We start from the raw sequence: 20,388 nt of genomic DNA, 5'->3' as shown, positions 1-20,388 counted from the left end.
ATCCAGGAAACTAGATACTGAATATTTCCTCCTTCTGGGACCCGAGCCTGTTCTCGTCAGGGAAAACCTGATTGGGGTGGCCAAGGAGGTCAGATGCCTAGATAACAAAAACTACAACCTACACTAAGAAAAACAAAGTTATGTCCCAGGCAAAGGAACAAACTTACACTTCAACTGAGATACAGGAATTTAAACAACTAATGCTAAATCAATTCAAAAAGTTTAGAGAAGATATGGCAAAAGAGATAAAGGCTATAAAGAAAAGACTGGGCGTACATAAGGCAGAAAACAAAAGTTCAAAAAAACACTTGCAGAATCGATGGAAATGAAAGGCACAACACAAGAGACAAAAGACACAATCGAAACATACAACATACACTGAACAAAGATAACTATGAATGTGGTTGAAAGAGGAAGGTTAGGAGTATGTGCGACATCAGAAGAAAAGAGGAAAGATAAAGACTGGGACTGTATAACTCAGTGAAACCTAGAGTGTTCAACAATTGTGATACAATGTGCAAATATGTTTTTTTACAAGGGAGAACAAACGAACGTCAACCTTGCAAGGTGTTAAAAATCGGGATGTATTGGGGGAAAGATACAATCAACGTAAACTAGAGACTATAATTAACAGAATCATTGTATTATGCTTCCTTTAATGTAATAAAGGCAATACACCAAGATAAATGCAGATAAGAGGGGGGCATAGGGGAGGGGTGTGAGACTCTTGGCATTGGTGGTGTTATCCGACTCTTTATTCTACTTTGATCTAAGGTTATCTTTCCTTTTGCTGCTTCCTAGCTGTCATGTGGTTTTTATTTTCCTCCTCTTTCTTTTTTATTTTTCTTTTGCCTCTCTACCTTCTTTGACTCTTCCTCCTGCTTTGTGGAAGAAATGTAGATATCCTTATATAGGTAGTGATGAGGGTGGTGAACACATAAATATGTGACTATACAGGGAACCATCGATTGTTTACTTAGGATGGAATGTATGGTGTGTGAACAAAACCATCTTTAAAAAAAATGGGTTGATGACGAAACCTTGAGGAAAATATACTGAGTGAATAAGCCAGACACATAAGGACAAATATTGCAGGGTCTCATTGATAGGAACTAATTACAATATATAATATGTAAACTCATAGACATGAAATATAAGCTACCAAGATACAGAACGAGACTAAAGAATGGGGAGTGGCTGCTTAGTACGAGCAGGATGTTCAACTAGGATGAACTAAAAGGTTTGGAAATGAACAGAGGTGATGGTAGCATGTTGTGAGACTGACTGACAGTGCTGAATGGTGTGTGAGTGTGGTGGAAAGGAGAAGCTCAGAGTCATGCATGTCAGCAGAAGGAAAGTTGGAGGTTAAAAGACAGGAATGTATAAAACAGTAAACCTCGTGGTGGACAATCCGAGATTAACTGTACAAATATTAGAAATCTCTTTCATGAACCAGAACAAATGTATGACACTACACCTAGAAGTTAATAAGAGAGGGGCATATAAGGAAAAAATATATACTTATTGCAAACTATATACCACAGTTAGTAGTATTTTAACATTCTTTCATAAACAGTAACAAATGTACTACCAATACTACCAGTCAACCATGGAGGGGGTTGGTTAGGGATAGGGGAGGATTTTAGTTTCTTTTTCATTTTTTTCTTTTTTTTCTTCTTTGTCTTTATTTCTTTTCTAGAATAATGAAAATGTTCTAAAAATTGAACAAAAATTAATTGTGGTGATGGATGCAAGCTGTAGGATGGTACCAAGTGCAACTGATTGTACACTTTAGATCTTTGGAAAATTGTATGGTATGTGAACAATCACAATAAAAAAATGTGAAAAAAAATTGTATTCTTGGGTCTTAACATCAATATTCACATTAAATATAAACAGTCTAAATATACCAAATAAAAGACAGAGACTCACAGAGTGGATAATAAAAAAATGACTAATGATATGCTCTTTACAAAATATTCACTTGAAATATAATGATACATGTAGGTTGAAAGCAAAAGAATGGGAAAACATTTATTGTGCAAACATTAATCAAAAAATGCAGTAGTGGATATATTAAGAGATAAAGTAGGCTGCAGAATGAAGAAAGTTACCAGTGGCAGAAAGGAACATTACATAATGATAAAAGGGTCAATCCACCAAAATGACATAGCAACCCTAAAATACGTATGCACCAAACAAAATAGCTGCAAGATACGTGAAGTAAAAACTGATAGAACTGAAAGGGGAAATAAACCCACAATTCTAGTTGAACACTTCACATCCCTCTCTTAACAACTAACAGAGAAACTAGACAGAAAATCAGCAAGAATACAGAGGAACCAACAAGTATCTAATAGGCATTTATAGAACATTCTATCCAACAATAACAGAATACACATTCTTTTCAAGCACCCAGGGAACATATACCAAAATAGACCATATCCTGAGCGATACAGATTGTGTTCTCTGACTAAAATGGAATCAACCTAGAAATAAATGAAATAAGCATAACAAGAAAATCGTAAAATGCTTTGAAACTAAAACACATACTTCTAAGTGATCCACAGGTCAAAAGAAATAAAAAGCCCATTAAATTGAAGGAAAATGAAATTTGTGAGATGCAACTAAAGCAGTGTTGACAGGGAAAGTTATAACACTAAGTGCTTACATTATAAAAGGGAGAGTTTCAAATTAATAATCTAAGCTTCCACATCAGAAAACTAGAAAAATAGAGCAAAACAATCCAAAACCTGGCAGACAGAAGAAATGATAAAGATAAAAACAGAAATCTGTAAAAACTAAAACAGAAAAAAACATAGAAAAAATTGATGAAACAAACAAAAAAAACTGGTTCTTTGAAATGATCAATAATATCGGCATACTTCTAGCAAGAATCACAAAGGAAAAAAAAAGAAAGAAGAAACAAATTATCAATATCAGCAATGAAATGGGGGATATTACCACAGACCCTGCATCAAAATGGAATTCTATGAACAACTCTACTGAAATAAATTTGTCAACTTGGATGAAATAGACCAATTCTTTGAAAAGCACAAACTACGAGAACTAACACAATATGAAATAGATAATTACAATAGCCCTATAAAGCTGCAAGGAAGTTGAATTTGCAATTATAAAAACTCCTAAGAAATGCATTTTCAGGTACAGAGGTTTCACTGCAGAGTAATACCAGATGCTTATAGAAGAATTAATATCAATTCTATGCAATCTTTCAGAAAATAAAAGAGGTGGAAATACTTCCAATTCATTTTATGAAACGAGTATTACCCTTATATCCAAATCAGAAAAATACAGTACAAAAAAGAAATCTACAGACCCATACCCCAAATGAATATAGATACAAAAATTCTTAATAGAATACTAGAAAATAGAATCCAACAATATATAGAAATAATTATACACCATGACCTAGTGGAGTTTATTACAGGGATATAAGGCAGTTTCAATATTTGAAGTTCAATCACTGTAATAATTACTATTAACTGGCTAAAGAAGAAAAAATCACATGATCAAAGCAATAGATACAGATAAAGCATTTGACAAAATTCAGCACCCATTATAACTAAAACTCTAAGAACACAGAATAGAGGGAAACTTCCTCAACTTGATCTACATATACCTTCCAGCTAACATCTTACTCACTGGGAAAAATCCAAATGTTTTCCCCCAATACCCTACACTGCTTTTCTCCACAAGGTGTTTGCTACTTCTCAAGCTAAAAGGGAAAGAGGCCAAAAATGAAAGCTCTCTCTATGGCTATTTGACATGGTACTGGAAGTTCTAGCCAGTAAAATAAGGCAACACAGTAATGAAAAAGCATACAGATCAGAAAGGAAGAAACAAAACTGCACTATTTGCAGATGACATGATTACCTACATAGAAAACCCCAAGAAATCTACAAAACAAAAAAAAACCTCCTAGAATTAATAAGTGATTCAGCAAGGTCACAGGATACAAGATCAATATACAAAAATTTATTATTTCTATATACTTTCAATTAAAGATGGACACTAAATTTTAATAGACAATACCATTTGCAACCATTCAAAAAATTGAAATACTTAGCTATAAGTCTAGTAAAACATGTGCAGGACTTGTGTGCCAGAAACTAAAAAATGCCAATGAAAGAAATTAAATAAAATATAAACAAACGGAGATACACAGCATATTCGTAGATTGGGAGACTCTACATAGTAAAGATATCAATTCTTCCTAGATTGGCATATAGGTTTAGTGCAATTCAAAATGCAGCAAGATTTTTTTTACAGATACAGATAGATTATTCTAAAATATATATGCAAAGCAGAGAAACTAGAATAGCTAACACAATTTTGAAAAAGAATAAAGTGGAAGGAATCAGCCTACCCATTTCAAGACTCACATATTGGTGGTTTGGTATTGGTGGAAGGATAGACACATAGATCATTGGAACAGAATACTGAATCCAGAAATAGCCTCAAACAAGTATGGTCAACTGACTTTTGACAAAGGTACAAATCAATTCAGTAGATAAAAGACAGTTTTTAACAAATGGCAATAGCACGATTGGATAGCTATAGCCCCCAAAATGGGCCTTGACCTGAACTTCATGCTTTAACTCAAAATAAATCATAGATTTAAATGTAAAAAGTAAAACTCTAAAATTTTAGAAGAAGCTAAGGAGAAGACCTTTGGGTCCTGGGGCTTGATGAAGAGTCCCTAGAAACAACACCAAAGGCACAATCTATAAAATAATAAAAGAAGAAAGAAGAAATAAATTGGACTTAATCAAAATTTAAAAATTTTGTGCTGTGAAAGAACTTCCTAAGAGGATGAAAAGAAGAGATACAGACTGGGGGAAAAAATGTGTGTAAAACATATATGTATGATGAAGGGCTCATATCTAGAATACATTAAAAGAAACTCTCAAAACTCAAGAGCTAAAAAAATTAAACTTTTCTTTTAAAAATGGGCAAAAGGCATGGAGACACCCTTCACCAAAGAGGCTAAATGGATGGCAAACAATCACATAAAAGTTGTTCAATGGGAAAGTGAATATTAAGACCATGATCAGATAATACCACATATCTATCAGAAAACCTAAAATTTAAAAAAGTGGTACTACCAAAAGCTGGTAAGGATGCAGAAGAACTGAATCTCTCATATATGGCTGGTGGGAATACAAGATGGTCTAGCTACTCCCACAAAGAGTTTGGCAGTTTCTTAAAAAAAACTAAGCAAACAACCACCACATGACCTAGCAATTACACACTTGGACATTTATCTCAAAGGAATGAAAACTTATACCCATGCAAAAGTCTGAATACCAGTGTTCATAAAAGCTTTATTTGTAAAACTCCAAATCCAGAAACAACCCAAATGTCCCTCAATAGGTGATCAGATAAAAATCTACAGTACCTCCATACTATGCAATACTACTCAGCAGTAAAAGGGAGCGAGCTATTGATACATGCAACAGAATAGACAGAATTCAAAGGCATTATGCTGAGTGAAAAAGCTTATTTCAAAAGGTCAAATACTGTGTATAGAGATGGAAAATATTTAGTGGTTTCCAGGGATTAGGGATGGTGAAAGGAGGGGCATGCATGTGACTATAAAGATGTAGCATGAGGGAAAGCTTTGTGGTGATGGAACGGTTCTGTATCTTGATTGCTTTGGTGGTTACATGAATGTGCATATGTGATAAAATGACATAGAAATATATACACATAGGGTACCAATATCCGTTTCCTAGTTTTAATATTGTACTTTAGTTATGTAAGATGTAACTACTGGAGGAAATTGAGCGAAGGGTACAAGGGACTGCTCTGTACTACCTTTGTAATTTTATTTGAATCTATAATTATTTCAAAATAGAAAGATTTTTAAATGATCTATATTTGAAATTAAGAACATATATTCATTTATCAACTTGACATGGCAGAAGGGAGAATTGGTAAACTGGAAAACAGGTCAGCCTAAAGCAGGGAGATTTTTTAAAAGGGTGGAAAACATATAAAAGAGTATAAGAAATACTTGAGATTCATTTGATGTATCTAATATATGTGCAATTAGGATCCCAGAATGGGGAGAAAGAAAACGGGCAGAAGTAAACATTGAAAAGATAATGGTTGAGAATTTTCTAAAACTGATGAGACACCAACCCATAGATTGAAGAAGTTTTATGAAACCTAAGAAAATTAAGTACAAAGAAAGCCAATTTCATTTGTATCATAGTCAAACTGCACCCCCCTCAAAAAAAAGGAAACGCTAAAAGCAGCCAGGAAAAAAGAAGCCACATTGCCACATTATCTTCATAAAAGCAACATAAAGACTAACAGCTGACACATCAAGAGAAATTATAAAGATGTTAATGGACTTCCATATTTAAAGTACTGAGTGAAAAAAGGTGCCAACTTAGATTTTTATACCCAGCAAAAATGTCTTTAAAAGGTATGGGCAAAAGAAAGACATTCTGAAACACACAAAAAGTGAGATAATCTTTCTGCCAAATCTTTATGTATCTGACAAATAATTATTGAGATTTTTCTAAGTGGCAGGCTCCATTCCAGGAGTTGGGGATAAAGCAGTGATTAACATAGACTCCTCTTTCATGAAGTTTACATTCTTGTGGGAAGAGAGAGATAATAAATATATGTATGTCAGATGGTACTGCATGCAATGGAGAAAAATAAAGCAGGGTGGGGTGGCTAGAAATGACCATGTAGGGGGCCATGTAGGGGGCCAGTCAGGAAAGACCTCTGGGGTAAGGTGATAGTTGAGCCTTGATCCACTAAATTCTGTTTCATCCTTCAAAATGACTTGGCCATTCAAATGGAGTTGAGAGGTCACTCTGGTGGGCATTCTTATGCACTATATAGATAACCCTTTTTAGATTTTAATGCATTGGAATAGCTAAAAGTAAATACCTGAAACTATCAAACTGCAACCCAGTAGCCTTGACTCTTGAAGATGACTGTATAACAATGTAGCTTTCAAGGGGTGACATTGTGATTGTGAAAGCCTTATGGATCACACTCCCTTTATCTAGTGCATGATGGATGAGTAGAAAAATGGGGACAAAAACTAAATGAAAACTGGGGGGGAGGGGGTGATTTGGGTGTTCTTTTTTACTTTTATTTTTATTCTTCTTTTTACTTTTTCTGGTATAAGGAAAATGTTCAAAAAATAGACTGGCATGATGAATGCACAACTATATGATGGTACTGTGAACAGGTGACTGTACAGCATGGATGACTATATGATATATGAATATATCTCAATAAAACAGAATTTAAAAAAAAAAATGACTTGGCCATCATTTCACTCTATTTGCTACCACAAAACCTTATTAATCCTTCTACAGTACAATTATTTGTTTATGTGCCTGATTCCCTTGTGAAGTCCTGAAAAGCAGGATCAAGTTTTATATATAGTCACACCCTCCATGCTAGGTATTCAGTAAGTGGCAGTTAATTTGAATTAAACAAAACAAACTTTGGGAGAAAAAGTTTTTCCCCAAGATTAATTCTTAAATAAAAAGTAGTGGATGTCACTAACCTGTAACCTATAAAAATTCAGTCAAGCCTAGATTGTTTTTAAAATTAGGAAATGCTCAAATACTTAAAATTTAAGAAATGCTCAAAACATTTATCTGAACAGTGGTTCTCAGTGCTAGCTGTGCATTAGAATCTCAGGAGAAATATAAAATGTTTATAATGCCAGGCTCTGTCCTTAGAGATTCTTATCATATAAGAGATTCTTATAATGCATCAACAATTTCTAAATCTCCCCAGCTGACTCTAATATGTGGACTGATTGAACACTCTTGGTCTGGAGCTATGGGTCACAGCATTTTAATTGCCATAGCACCCAACACGTCATTCACAGGAACGGCACACACCCATTGCCATGCCAGGGTTAGGACAAGTCCCAGCCTCTAGATGCAATGCCAAGTATTTCTTCCCCACTGGAAAAATGCATACTGTACACAAGAAAATCAGAGTGCTATTTGGATAGTTATTCTACCTATAATTAGCAACTACTTACAAGTGACACACCTTTTACAAATGACATGTCTTAGCACCTATTAAAAACTACTGATATGGGCAGCACAGGCATTTTGTTTTTTAGTTTTTTGGTTACTTATCATGCACTCATTCTTTAGAGCATCTACCATAGCAAAAAGGGTTTTTAAGGAATGATCATATAATGTCACTCTTGACAGGAGGCAGAAACGAGCCTTATTGGCTTACCAGAGTCATCTGGGCTGGGTTTTTTGGGGTATGTCTTTCTGAAATCAAGGGGCAGGCTGGGAGCAGCAGAAACAAGTACCACCTGACCTGCAACTACCACCACGGTCTGGCAAATGAGTCAGGCATCTCTGGGGCCCTACTCCAGGCCCAGGCAGGGCTCGGAGACCCCCCATGGAGCCATATGCAATAAGCGCTGTTCAACTTACAAAGAATGGAATCAGGCCAGCAGCCTTGTCTCTATCCAGGGCCTCCTGCAAGGCAGAAGCACTCATGGCAAACTTGTCATCTGAAGGGATTGCTTTCAAATTCACTCCACCAATTAATCCGGCTCTTTCCACCGAGGAGTGTGCCTAGAAAGAAAGCAGCAGTTAGATTCACGTGGGCAAGTGCCCATACCAGTGTGATTAATGCCAGGCTCTGAGAGAGCATCCTTCCAACACATGGCTCCTTTTCATAACACAGTGGTGGCAGAACTGCTGTTCCTTCCTCCCTATTCCTCCACCAGGAAGCTCCTTTTATTCCTGGAGTTGCTTCAGCTCACATCGAATCTTGCTTTTAAGTTTAACAAATCAGGTGCCTATAAGGGTAAAATGCTGGGTCAATATTGGTGAAGATTTTCTTTTATTTGAATTAGGAGCAAGCAGTGAGACCCTGGGAAGCACATCCCAGAGGTGGAGTTAGAAAATCTGGCTTCAAATCTGGCTCTGCCTCTCACTATGGGGTCTTGGGCAGCCAGGTAGCCAAGCTCAGTAAATAGATGCTGTCTTAGTTTTGCTAGGCTGTGACCACAAATACCATAAACCAGTTTTGGCTTACACAACAGGCTTTGGAGGCACTGGGACTTGAGCTTGGCTCCCAGCTCCAGACTTTCCCAATTTGACTTGGACAGGGTACACTCTTTCAATGAACCTCGATTCCCTCAATGCAAAATGAGAACAAAACAAACATCCACTTCAAGGGATAGTTGTGAAAATGATAAATTACGACTTGGAGTGTCAGGAGCAGTGCTGGCATGGAAGCACTTGACAAGCCACCATTCCTCCTTTTTCACATTAGGCACTAAACTCACCTATGAAACTTATGCTGGCCCAGACACTTGCTTTTTTCATGATCTTTCGGAATTTTCTTTCACCTCAGATGAGGAATCAGATGACCAGTTTACAAGTTCAGGATAAGCAGCTTGGAACCTGTGCTTCCTAGGATTCATGCTTGCCTGAAAATGCATATTTGTTTCAGGCCAGGGTCATCCAGGAGAAGTTTCAGGAGGACTAGTTTGGAGAAACAGTGACAACAGGAGTTTCCTAAAACTTCTGGAGCTTTAGACTGTCCAGAAGGCATTGCCCTCCTCATGTACGACTGCCTTCTATAGGAGCCATGTTTAGTGAAACACTCAGATGAGCTTGACATGGTCGTGCTGAAGCCCCAGCTTCAGTGAGAACTGGCTGCTAGTGGCTCCTCCTACCCCCTTCTCCTGGGTGCTGCCTGCTGCTGACAGAGCCAAGTTGCTCCATCTCACCGCAGCGCAGTTTGTAGCCTACGACTGAGTGATATAGAGGTAGATAAGCCAAGCTCCTTGCCTTAAGGGAGCAACAATCCTGTTGTGCAATTCATACTCCAGAGCATTCCCTGTGGGCCAGGCTAAGGCTAAACTTTTCCAGAAACCACATCCTTGCTTGGCTCCTTGCTCTGCCCAATTTGCTTTCCTAATTCCTCACAGGTTACCCCAGAGACTGCTCCCTCAATAAATGATGAACCCCCAAATCCCTGTCAGGCTCTGCTCCTAGGGACATGACTTGAGATACCACCTGATGGTTGATTGCTCAAAAGCAAATAAGTTTGTACCTGAAAGAGTTACTCTATAGTTTGTCTCACTCCCTGTGATGGTTTGAAGCTGTTATATACCCCAGAAAAGATCATTTTCTTAAAACTAATCCATTCTTGTGGGTATGGACCCATTGTAAGCAGGATCTTTTGGTGAGCAGGATCTTAAGTTGAGATGTGACCCACCTCACTCAGGGTGGGTCTTAATTCTCTTACTGGAATCCTTTATGAAAGACAGAGAGAAGATGCTGAAAAAAGCCACAGAAAAGTCAGAGAAGCTGAGAGATGAAGCAGCCAGAAGCTGAAAACAACAAAACCTAGGAGTGAAGGACCAGCAGACACTGTCACATGCCTTCCCATGTGACAAAGGAGTGCCAGATTGCCAGCAGCCTTCCTTCAGGAAGAAGGCATCATCCTACTGATGCCTTGATTTGGACATTTTCATGGCTTCAGAACAGTAAACTTGTAAGCTAATAAATCCCCAATGTTAAAAGCTGGTCCATTTCTGGTATATTGCATTTTGTCAGCTTTAGCCAACTAAAACACTACCTGACAGCTGTTCTCAGGTGGGGTTGCCCAGAAAGGATTAAACCCTAAAGCCCACAGGCACTCACTGTATGCAATAAATCCATGTAACTCCTTCACATCTAGAATGGTACCAGCTGTGCACCATCCTTAGGACAACTGAGAACACATCACCAAAATAATTTTCTGTAGGACTAAATTCTCTACAGAACCTGGGTTGGGAAAGGCTACACCCTAACATTCACAGCAACTTATCTCAACATATATTTATTGAGGGCCTATGAATGCATTTTGATTTGCTTTTTAAGTCATCTCATGTCCTTCGGGGAAGAGGGAAATATAAATATAAATGAATAATTTTCTTGTGTAGGTAGCTCTAATGCATGGAGTTAGAACATACAGATGTATAATCCTCTTAATTAGGCATTGAAAAAAATAGATGTATTTATTTCAGGCTAAATATTTATTAACTAGAATGCAAGTGTTAAAACGTCTGGCTAAAGAAATTAATTAAAGATAAAAATGTCAACAAAGCTAAATTAGCTATTTCTGCCCTCAAATGCATTAGGGCAGGACAACTTAAATGTTTTTGTGCCCTCTTGATCATCTGATGGTGTTACTCTCTTCATGCTGCTAAATCTTCATTCCTCCAGTTCCTTCTCACATAACTCTTTTCTTTTTTTTCACCTTTTTTTAATGGGCTGATCAGTAGAATCATGGTGAGATGCTCATGTTTGCAGAGCTCTTTCCTTAAACCCTATAAAGTCTCTTTATCTTAGGTACTGCCATTGGCTGGATCAAGCAGCAACAACAAGTGACAGGTGCTTTCATCCCTGTTTAATGGTAAAGAAACGGAGGCTGAGGGCGTTGCATGATTTGTGTGAGATCACAAAACTTAAAATAGGAGAACTGGGAGTTGAGCCCATGTCTTGGAGCTCTATGTCCAATTTTTCCATGATGCCCCCATGAAGGCGGGCCAGATAATGCTGAATTAAGTCAATGCCATGAGAAGCAGTCACGGAGCCCATCACAGTCATCTCTCAGCACACTTATTTTCTTTTCCACTAGACCTACCAATCTCCCATGTGATAATCCACCCTTTCTCTTTAACATAGGCCTCTATCTTAGTGACACCTGAAGGTATCACTGTTCCTGATTTTGAAAGGATGCTACAGAGTGGTATTTTGTTTTAACATAAAATCCAAACAGCTTTGTGCCTTCAGCCAACACCCTGCAACTCCCACTCTCTCCCCAGTACACTCACTTGGTCTGATGAGTAGGCCACCAGCTTCTCCACAATGGCAGCTGAGCTCAGCTCTGGGGAGGCTGCCTGCAGCCGACGTGTCACTTTGGTGCGAGCAGCCAGGAGGGCCATTAGGGTAGCTTCACTGGCACTGCCCTAAATACAAGAGAGAGGCCCAAATGAGCTTTGAATCACAGCAAGGAAATCAGGGTCTAACCTGTTGAAGGACATTTGGGTGCGTTTCCATTTTTTTTTTCAAAAGATGAATTTGCAACTGATTGTACACTTTGAAGGACTGTATGTTATGGGAATATATCTCAACAAAATTGCATTTAAAAAAAGATTTTCACACACACACACAAGATGAATTTGCAATTGCAAAAATTTCACCCTCCTTTGCACAGGAAAAAATGGAACGCATGTGATTGTCATTTTAGCCCTTATTATTTTCACATCACTTTGTACATTTTATGTAACGGTAATAGCTAGCAGTTCTGAGCACTTACCACGTACCGGGTGTTGTGAGATGTGCTTTGCAGGCATGTTCTAATGGAATCCTCCCAGCTTGGCCTAGAAGGTTCTCTTCAGATTTTTATCCAAGGAGGAGATGGGGGCTGAGGGTACCAGAGTTCAAGCCCAGCTCTGGGTTCACAACTACCTGGACAGAGCAACTTGCATGTGTTTAAAAGTCAGTGATGCATTTTCATAGAGACTCAGAAGACGCCATAGAGGATTTCTCTCAATTACTAAAGCTGACACCATGTTTTGGCATGTTAGTAAAGAATAGCTCAAAATTCACTACTTTGAGATTGGGATGGGTGAAATAATACGGATCAACCCAGTATGTCATCCTATTTACTTTGCAAAATAATTCTGTGGGTTTTATTTTTCATTTTGCCATCTTTTGTCAGAGAAATTGATGCTCACAGAGATTAAATAATGTGCCCCAAATCATCAGCTCATCAGTATGGGCAGGGTAGGATGGAGTCCACATCTGTTCTTGCTACTGGGGCACTGTGCCAGTTTGGATGTATTATGTCCCCCAAAATGACATGTTCTTTGATGCAAACTTGTGGGGTCAGATGTATTAGTGATGATTAGGTTGGAATCCTCTGATTGAGTGTTTCCATGGAGATGTGACTCAATCAACTTTGGGCAAGACCTTTGATAGGATAATTTCCACAAAGGTGTTACCCTACCCATTCAGGATGAGTCTGAATTAAATCACTGGAGCCATATAAAAGAGCTGACAAACAGAAGGAACTCAGAGCAGCTAAGAGTGACATTTAGGAGAGCAGCTAGGAGTGACATTTTGGAGCTGCAGCCAAGAAAGATACTTTGAAGAATGCACAGGAGCTGAGACTGGAGCTGGAACACAATGTGGGGTCAGCAGATGCCAGCTACGTGCCTTCCCATCTAACAGAGGTTTTCTGGATGCCACTGGCCTTCCTTCAGTGAAGGTATACTTGTGTTGATGCCTTCATTTGGACATTTTCATGGCCTTCAGACTCTAACTTTGTAACCAAATAAACCCCCCTTATAAAAGCCAATCCGTTTCTGGTATTTTGCATATCAGCAGCATTAGCAAACTGGAACAGGCATGTATCTTCCAGACATCTGTGAGCATCTTCTCTCCTTTTCTCTGCTCCTGTTCACCAAGACTTGAGTAAATCCTAGAAGAAAGCCATCAACTGACCAGGTCTCAATATTAGAAAGGAATAATAAAAGAAGGTAGTTTTTGTTGACTATAAGAAAGCTTTGTAAGATTCAAGAGTTTTCCGGAGAACTATTCAATAAAACAATTATATAGCAATGTTAATCTTGTTAATATTTTTACCTTACAGTCATTGATCCCAATTTCCCAGTTTTATTTTACTCTTTTACTGCTTTTATTTATTCTTTTAAAACCAACGCATATCCTTCTAGGAAGCAGGTGAAAATTAAACATAAATATATGTACTGATGTTTCTGTATCTCTCTAATGCATGGGCTCAAATATACAGATATATAATCCTCTTCATTCAGAATCTAAGATGGATATTACATTTCCTTTAGGCTATGTTTTCATTAGCAATGATTTTAGACATGGTTTTAGATAGGGTGAAAGATAACTTGGCTGGCAAAGTTGTCAGCCATCCCAGGGGAATACAAGCTCCCCAAGGGCAGGCACCCTATTTTACACTTCTTTCCTGAACCCTATTATCTCTCTCAAGGGGCTCCTCTCCCCACTCACACCCACCCCCACCACTCCTGTGGCACGATCTGTTTTTCATGAATGGTCCATTGACTTATTCATTCTAACTGGAGATGTAACATGTAAAGTTTATTGTAAGGCACAGCTCCTGGTGATCATACTCCTTTTTGTTTCCCAAATGTAAATTCTACCCTCTGTTTGAAGCCTTGGAACTCGTTATCCTGCTCCCTACCGGCCAATGTTCATTCTCCTCCAAACCACATTCTAATGAAAGGCTTTGAGTCACCATGTCAATTCTTTGTGGTTTCCCTTGGGGCTCTGTCCATGCCCAGAAAAAAAAAAAAATACCCCTCCCTCAGACAACAAAAAGCAATAATAATAATAATAACCATTTTAATGAAACATGTCAGTAGAGTATACAGAACTCAACTGCTCCAATGCTACCAGTGTATTTTGGCAGACTCCAATGGGAAGTCAGAAGGATTTCTTTTCCCTTTATTGGAAACAGATCTTTGCAAAGGGAAGAGAAGGGCAGGGTGACTGCTCTGCGCACTGAGAGCATAATGATACCTTAGCTTTATTGCAGGCAAACAAAGGTTGCCATGGTAAGCTCTGCTCAAGAGGCAGAAGAACAGGCAGCTGAGATCTGAGGCTTAGGCTGGCTGATGCTGGGAGCGGAAATACCCTTTCATCTTCTGCTTTTTCGAGTCCCCCCTCCCCCGCAACACATACACACACACACACGGTGAGAAATAGCCTTTTCTTCCACAAGACCTTTCAAACCCAATTAAGAGACAATTTTCACAGGCTACATTTGTCCAGCCTCCAGATGATGATTTGCCATTTGGCTCCAGCGGTCCCCTGCCTGACACCCATCACAGCACTGTTTCCTGGCAGCTGTGATTACAGCTCCAAGGGGATCGATAAGGCAGCCTGGCTCTGTGTCCAGCGCAGCTCAAGACTCACAAGCTGTCACCAAACTCGGCTACTCTTTGGGGCTTCACAAATTACAGACAATCAGCCTTGTCAGCTGGGCAGGCTGAGGCTTCCTGCTGCAAACATAGACAAAGTAGCCTGCTTTCATTCAGCAAATATTGAGTGGTTTAGGCCCTAAGTGGGGCTATGGGGAAGCTTGGGCTACAGAAACCAGTGGGCTGCCAGATACCAGATTCCTAACGAAACACTAGGACTTCTGCTGGCTCTGGAAAATGGAATTTGCCTTTAAAGAGAAGATAATTAGAACATTTCACCCATGGTAGCATGCACACCTTTGGGCACTCTAACTCAGGCAAATGGTTAGGGGTGAGCTGATTTAAGACTCACCAGTCCGGTTCTCATTCCCTACTAGCTGGGCCTTTAATTAGCTGTGTGTCCTTGGGCAAATTACATCACCTTTCTGAGCTTCAGTTTTCTCATCTATGAAAAAGGTTGTCCCTAGTGCAATTCTCATAAATATTCTGAGGATGAAAAGTGATAAGCTAAAGCACAAGAAATAGGATAAATCATACTCTAGTTTATAGTGGATGTTTAAAAAAAGAATACCTACTATAATAAATACAATGTTAGATTGTGTTTATTTGTGCATTTGTAAGATTCTTTGAGAAGTATCGAATTAATTATCTTGGGATGCTAGACAGGATTGAACATGAATTTGTTTTAGTTGTAAGATCTAATGACTCAGAATCACTCAATTCTTATTTTATTTATTACTTATTTAGTTAAATAATTATTTAATTTTTTTATTATTATTATTATGGGGGGGTAGAAGATGAACAGTGAACATGGACTCAGACAGGAGAGCCCCAGTAGGAGGTTAATACTCTTCTTGGAAGATTACTGCACTTTATTCAAAAGGAACTCCTCTGAAATATTATTTATAAGAGTGAAAATTTGATACAACAGAAATATCTCACTCATTATTTATATAACTTGTGACCCAACATAGCAAATCATGCAGTAATGATATTCCCAAACAATATCTAAACAATGGGAAATGTTCACAATAAAACGGTAAGTAAAATGTCATATAGAAAATATGTAGGTATTGTATTATCTCAATTTTATTATACGTACACACAAATATAAATATATATGTATATAATACATGTTTTGAAATAATTTGGGGAGGAAGTACACCAATAAAAAGGTTCCTGTATTTTTTCCCATTTTTTGCAATAAGCATCCAGTTTTCACAATTAGAAAAGGGCAATAATTATTTTAAGCAGAATAGCAGAACTGAAATCTACATTGAAGGCAATAAATTGGCAATATGGAAAACTGAAATAGAGAGGTAGAGAAAGGCATGAAAAATCCCCTCAAAATGTAGGAGAGAAAATGACAGGAAAAGGAAAATAGCCAAAGAAAGATAAAATTAATAGAAGGGGTATCCAACCTGCGGAAAACTGGAGTGCTTTACAACAGAACAGAAGTGGACTACAAGCAGTATAACAGGAGAAAAGTTTCCCAAGGTGAAAAAGTTGAGTCATGGACCAATAGGGTTGACCAACTCCTACAGGGTGAAAATGAGTGGAACAAATGAAAAAAGTAGATTTTGGCAAAATGTATGGGACTGTGAAGAAAAAGTAAGTCTCCTATCAGCATCAGCCTCTTGTGAAGTGTTAGCTCACCCCTACACCTCAAAATTACTCAAGTCAAAACCCAATCCCCCTCCTCATAGCATGGTTCTCCTTTCCTATCCCTTCCTGCTGCCTTTTTTGTCTCTCTGGCAACACTCTTTGTCTTCATTTGAGAAGGATGGTAATGGTGTCCCCTGGAGAATGAAGACTAATGAACTACTGGTTTGAAAAGTCTGCCTTGCCTTTCCTAAGATGATGTCCAGCTAAAGGGACATTGGTTGGGGGCTGTTCACAGCAGCCTCTCTCCCCATGGTCTGAAGACACATAGGAGGGCCCGGATTTGCATGTGATCTTTGCCAAGGAGACTTAACCCAGTGGCATAACCTCTGGTGAAGAAGCTACCAGTCCATGAATATTTGGGATTTGCTAGAAAGTCATTGTTGCTGCCATGTTTAAAAGTCTGGTTCACAGCATCATATTGAAGCTTTGTTTCCAATATAGCTAGTGTTTGATTTTCATCAGCTTCGGACTCAGAATCACTTAGGTAGGACAGGCCGGGAGACAATCAAAGAATGTAAGGGATAAGAGGACCGAAGGGGTGGACACGAGCCTGCCCACTTGGCAACGAAACAGATTCCTCCCTAGAGCCTCCAGAAGGAATGCAGCCCTGACGGCTCCTTGGTTTTAGCCCATTGAGCTGTGTGTTAGACTTCACAGAACTGTGAGATAATAAATTTGTGTTGTTTTAAGCTTCTAAAATTTGTTACAGCAGCCACAGTTTAAAAATCATGGTCTGGCTGAATAGCCTCAGGGCTGGGGACTGGGTGACTTGATTCCTAGTTTAGCTCAGTGGTACTGGTCACCCGATTTCAAACGAGGCATTGTAACCGAGAAGTTAGGATTTAAGGACTGATTATGATTACTGAATCATTATACAGATACTCCTTTTTACTTTATGGTATATTAGAGTAGACAGAGAGAAATACCTGACACCTGAACTGTAATCCAGCTGCCTTGATCTCTGTTAATGATTATATAGCCTGTATCTTGTGCCCTTGTGATTGTAAAAGCCTTGTGACTAACCTTCACTTGTACCCATTTATCCAGTTTTTTGACTTCAAAGTCTTAGGACCACTAAAGACAACCCCTAATGTTTATTAATGAAAGGTCCTGGGTCAGCGCAGAACTAACCCACCCCAAGTCCAAAGTTATCTTGATAACCGAAGCTGGATCTAACCAAAATGGGCCTGCCTGATATGCTCAGTAGCTTAGACTGACCTACAAGTCACCTATACCTCATTATAATACTAAAAATCATGACCATCATATTAAGGCCACCATTTTCTTACATATGTTCTGTGACTAAGCATGTAATCAATCTGCACATGCTCAATAATTAGCTCACCTCTAATTATATCATCTGGGGCCATAGTACTCATTATCCTAAAACTTGCCCATCTTTTGATACTATAAGACTATCAGAATTATTGCAGTTTGGGGAGACAGATTTTGGACCCATAGGCATCTGATCTCCTGCTTGGTGCCTAGCAATAAACTCTTTCTCTCTTTGAAACCCCAATGTTTCAGGAATTGGTCATTTGAGCACATCAGGCAAAAGAATCTACTGCCTTGGTCTGGTAACAGCATTTCCCAGTCTGTTCCTCAGGATTCTCATTGTTGAGTGGACAGAATAATCATTGACTTAACTAATTCTCAGAGCCTTTGAGAAGACAGCAACTGGGAAAGGAAATCCCGTTTCATTCAAAGTAAAGAAAGTGTTCCCAATATAATTATCATAGACTTCACACACACACAGATGATATAAGGCAGGGTGACTGTTCTCCAATATAGCCAATCTTCCACGCTGGGAAATAAAATCATGCACAAAGTCCATGTTGTCTTAGTGAAAATTGTCCTGGAGACCTTGGTAGAACAGAAACCTCACTGTGATTGCCTATTTGTGTCTGTCTTGTTCCCTAATGTGTGCCTGGCACACAAGCTGCTCTTCATAGATGGATGTGAAATAAATAGAATGAATTAGACCAGTGCCTAGAAAAAGCAGCATATTTAGGTAAACTATTGATTCACATATAACTGGAGCCTTATAGCTGTTGAAGCACGGTCACAACTGCCATTTATCTTACTGAAGGAAGTACACTGTGGTGAGGGATGAAGATAATGGGTTCAGGAAGTAGACAGATATGGGAGCAGATCCTAGCTCTACAGATCACTAGCTGGGAGTCAGCGGGCAGGCTACCTAACTGCCCTGTGCTTTGGTTTACAAACCTGCAAAATAGAATGTCCCCTAACATAAATGGCCCTTAACTCAAGGTGCTGTGAAAATTAAATGAGTTCATGCCTGTAAGTTGCTTAAGTATAATGGCTGGTACTTGGGGAACACAACATTGGTATTAGCTCTAGTTGTGTTTTTATTCTGATGCATCTGCCATGAGATAGCTCCTCTTCTATCTGCTGCAAACCCAGGGAAGGAAGTGACTTGCCCACAGCTAGTGGAGAGTGCATGAGATCCAACTCCAGACACCAAGACCAGGGTTTTCCCAATAGCTTGGCTTTGCTTATTCTCTAGAAGAAATAGGAGGATGCAGAAGGAAGCACACATGCCTCTTTTTATTCCACCTGCAGCTGTCATCCCTTTGTGGAACCTATGCAGCCCAGAAAGCCACACTCCTCCTTCCCACACACACACCCTCACCTGGATCACTCCACCCCCTTCTCCAGCTTTCCCAGCCAAAAATGCCTCTGGCAGTTGCAGCATCTTCCCGAGCCAGTCCATCATCACCGTCTCCAGCTCTGTACATGCTGGACTCGCAACCTAGCATGGGAGGAGAAGGAAGGAGTTAACAGCAAGCCACTGCCCTGAGAACCCTGGCCACTTTGGATCAAGGGGTATAAAAAAGAAGATAACCTTGTTACTTCTGTTACTTTATTTTATCAATTTAACAAAAGGTGTTTAAGACAACTTTCAAGGTCCGTCTGCGGGTGGGATTTAATTTAGGGCATGCGCATCCATCACAGAGTTCCAGAGAGAAGGAGCAGCAGAGGACAGGTCCACAGAATGGGTGCTGTGTGGCACGCACTTTCCCAGAAGCACTACCACATTTACCAAGGGACTGCTCTGAGCAAACACAGGGCTAAGAGCTCTGCGCAAATGAGAGTCCTCTTTTCTCTGCTTGGAAAATGGAGGGACCAAGACACCTCAGATCCCAGATCTGTTGCAAGAAGCAACACATGAGACTGTGTGAAAGAGTGGGTATGTCTTCATCTGCTCCTCCTTGCCCTCGTGACCCTACTGTCCTCACAGTCTTTCCACCCAGACTTTGGTCCACTGATGTGAGTTATGAGCCATCCCTGGATTCAGCACCCTCTTTTTCTCACCCGTCTTCACCATTGATTTTCCAGGGGCTGGAGACTGAGCAAAAGGCCAGGTGCCACACAATTTCAGGAGCAGCAGTGGGTTTTACTTTTCCACTGAACACCAGATTAAAATCACCCAATCTTAGATGCTACTCAAATGCCCGAAACCAAGCATTTGCCCAAGACTCATTTAAGGAGAATGGTTTGGAAGGAACACACAGACCACCAGATTCAAACCTTACTCCACCATGCCTCACTACAGAGGCACTATTTGTTGGCTTATTTATTCATTTCCTTATTTATAGAAGGATCTAGAAAGGCTGACTGGTCAAACTTTCTCAGTAGTCATCAGTGATGGAGTGAATACTGGTGGCAAGAAGCTGAGCTCTTGGCAG

The 20,388-nt window shown here is 39.3% G+C and overlaps 1 protein-coding gene across 1 annotated transcript in view; it reads right to left on the bottom strand.

Annotated features, from left to right (window-relative positions):
* Window positions 1-20,388, bottom strand: part of DDC (dopa decarboxylase) — a 111,496-nt gene that overhangs the window by 61,556 nt on the left and 29,552 nt on the right. Inside the window, exons 4-6 of the mRNA XM_037837176.1 lie at window positions 19,332-19,451; window positions 11,870-12,004; window positions 8,466-8,609 (exon numbers count right to left, since the gene is read on the bottom strand). Of these exons, the coding sequence (XP_037693104.1) occupies window positions 8,466-8,609; window positions 11,870-12,004; window positions 19,332-19,451 (399 nt within the window). The remainder of the gene's footprint in view (window positions 1-8,465; window positions 8,610-11,869; window positions 12,005-19,331; window positions 19,452-20,388) is intronic.

This window comes from Choloepus didactylus, chromosome 5, assembly GCF_015220235.1.
Source record: "Choloepus didactylus isolate mChoDid1 chromosome 5, mChoDid1.pri, whole genome shotgun sequence".
Taxonomy (NCBI): Eukaryota; Metazoa; Chordata; class Mammalia; order Pilosa; family Megalonychidae; genus Choloepus; species Choloepus didactylus.
This window is presented reverse-complemented; position numbering and strand designations above follow the sequence as displayed.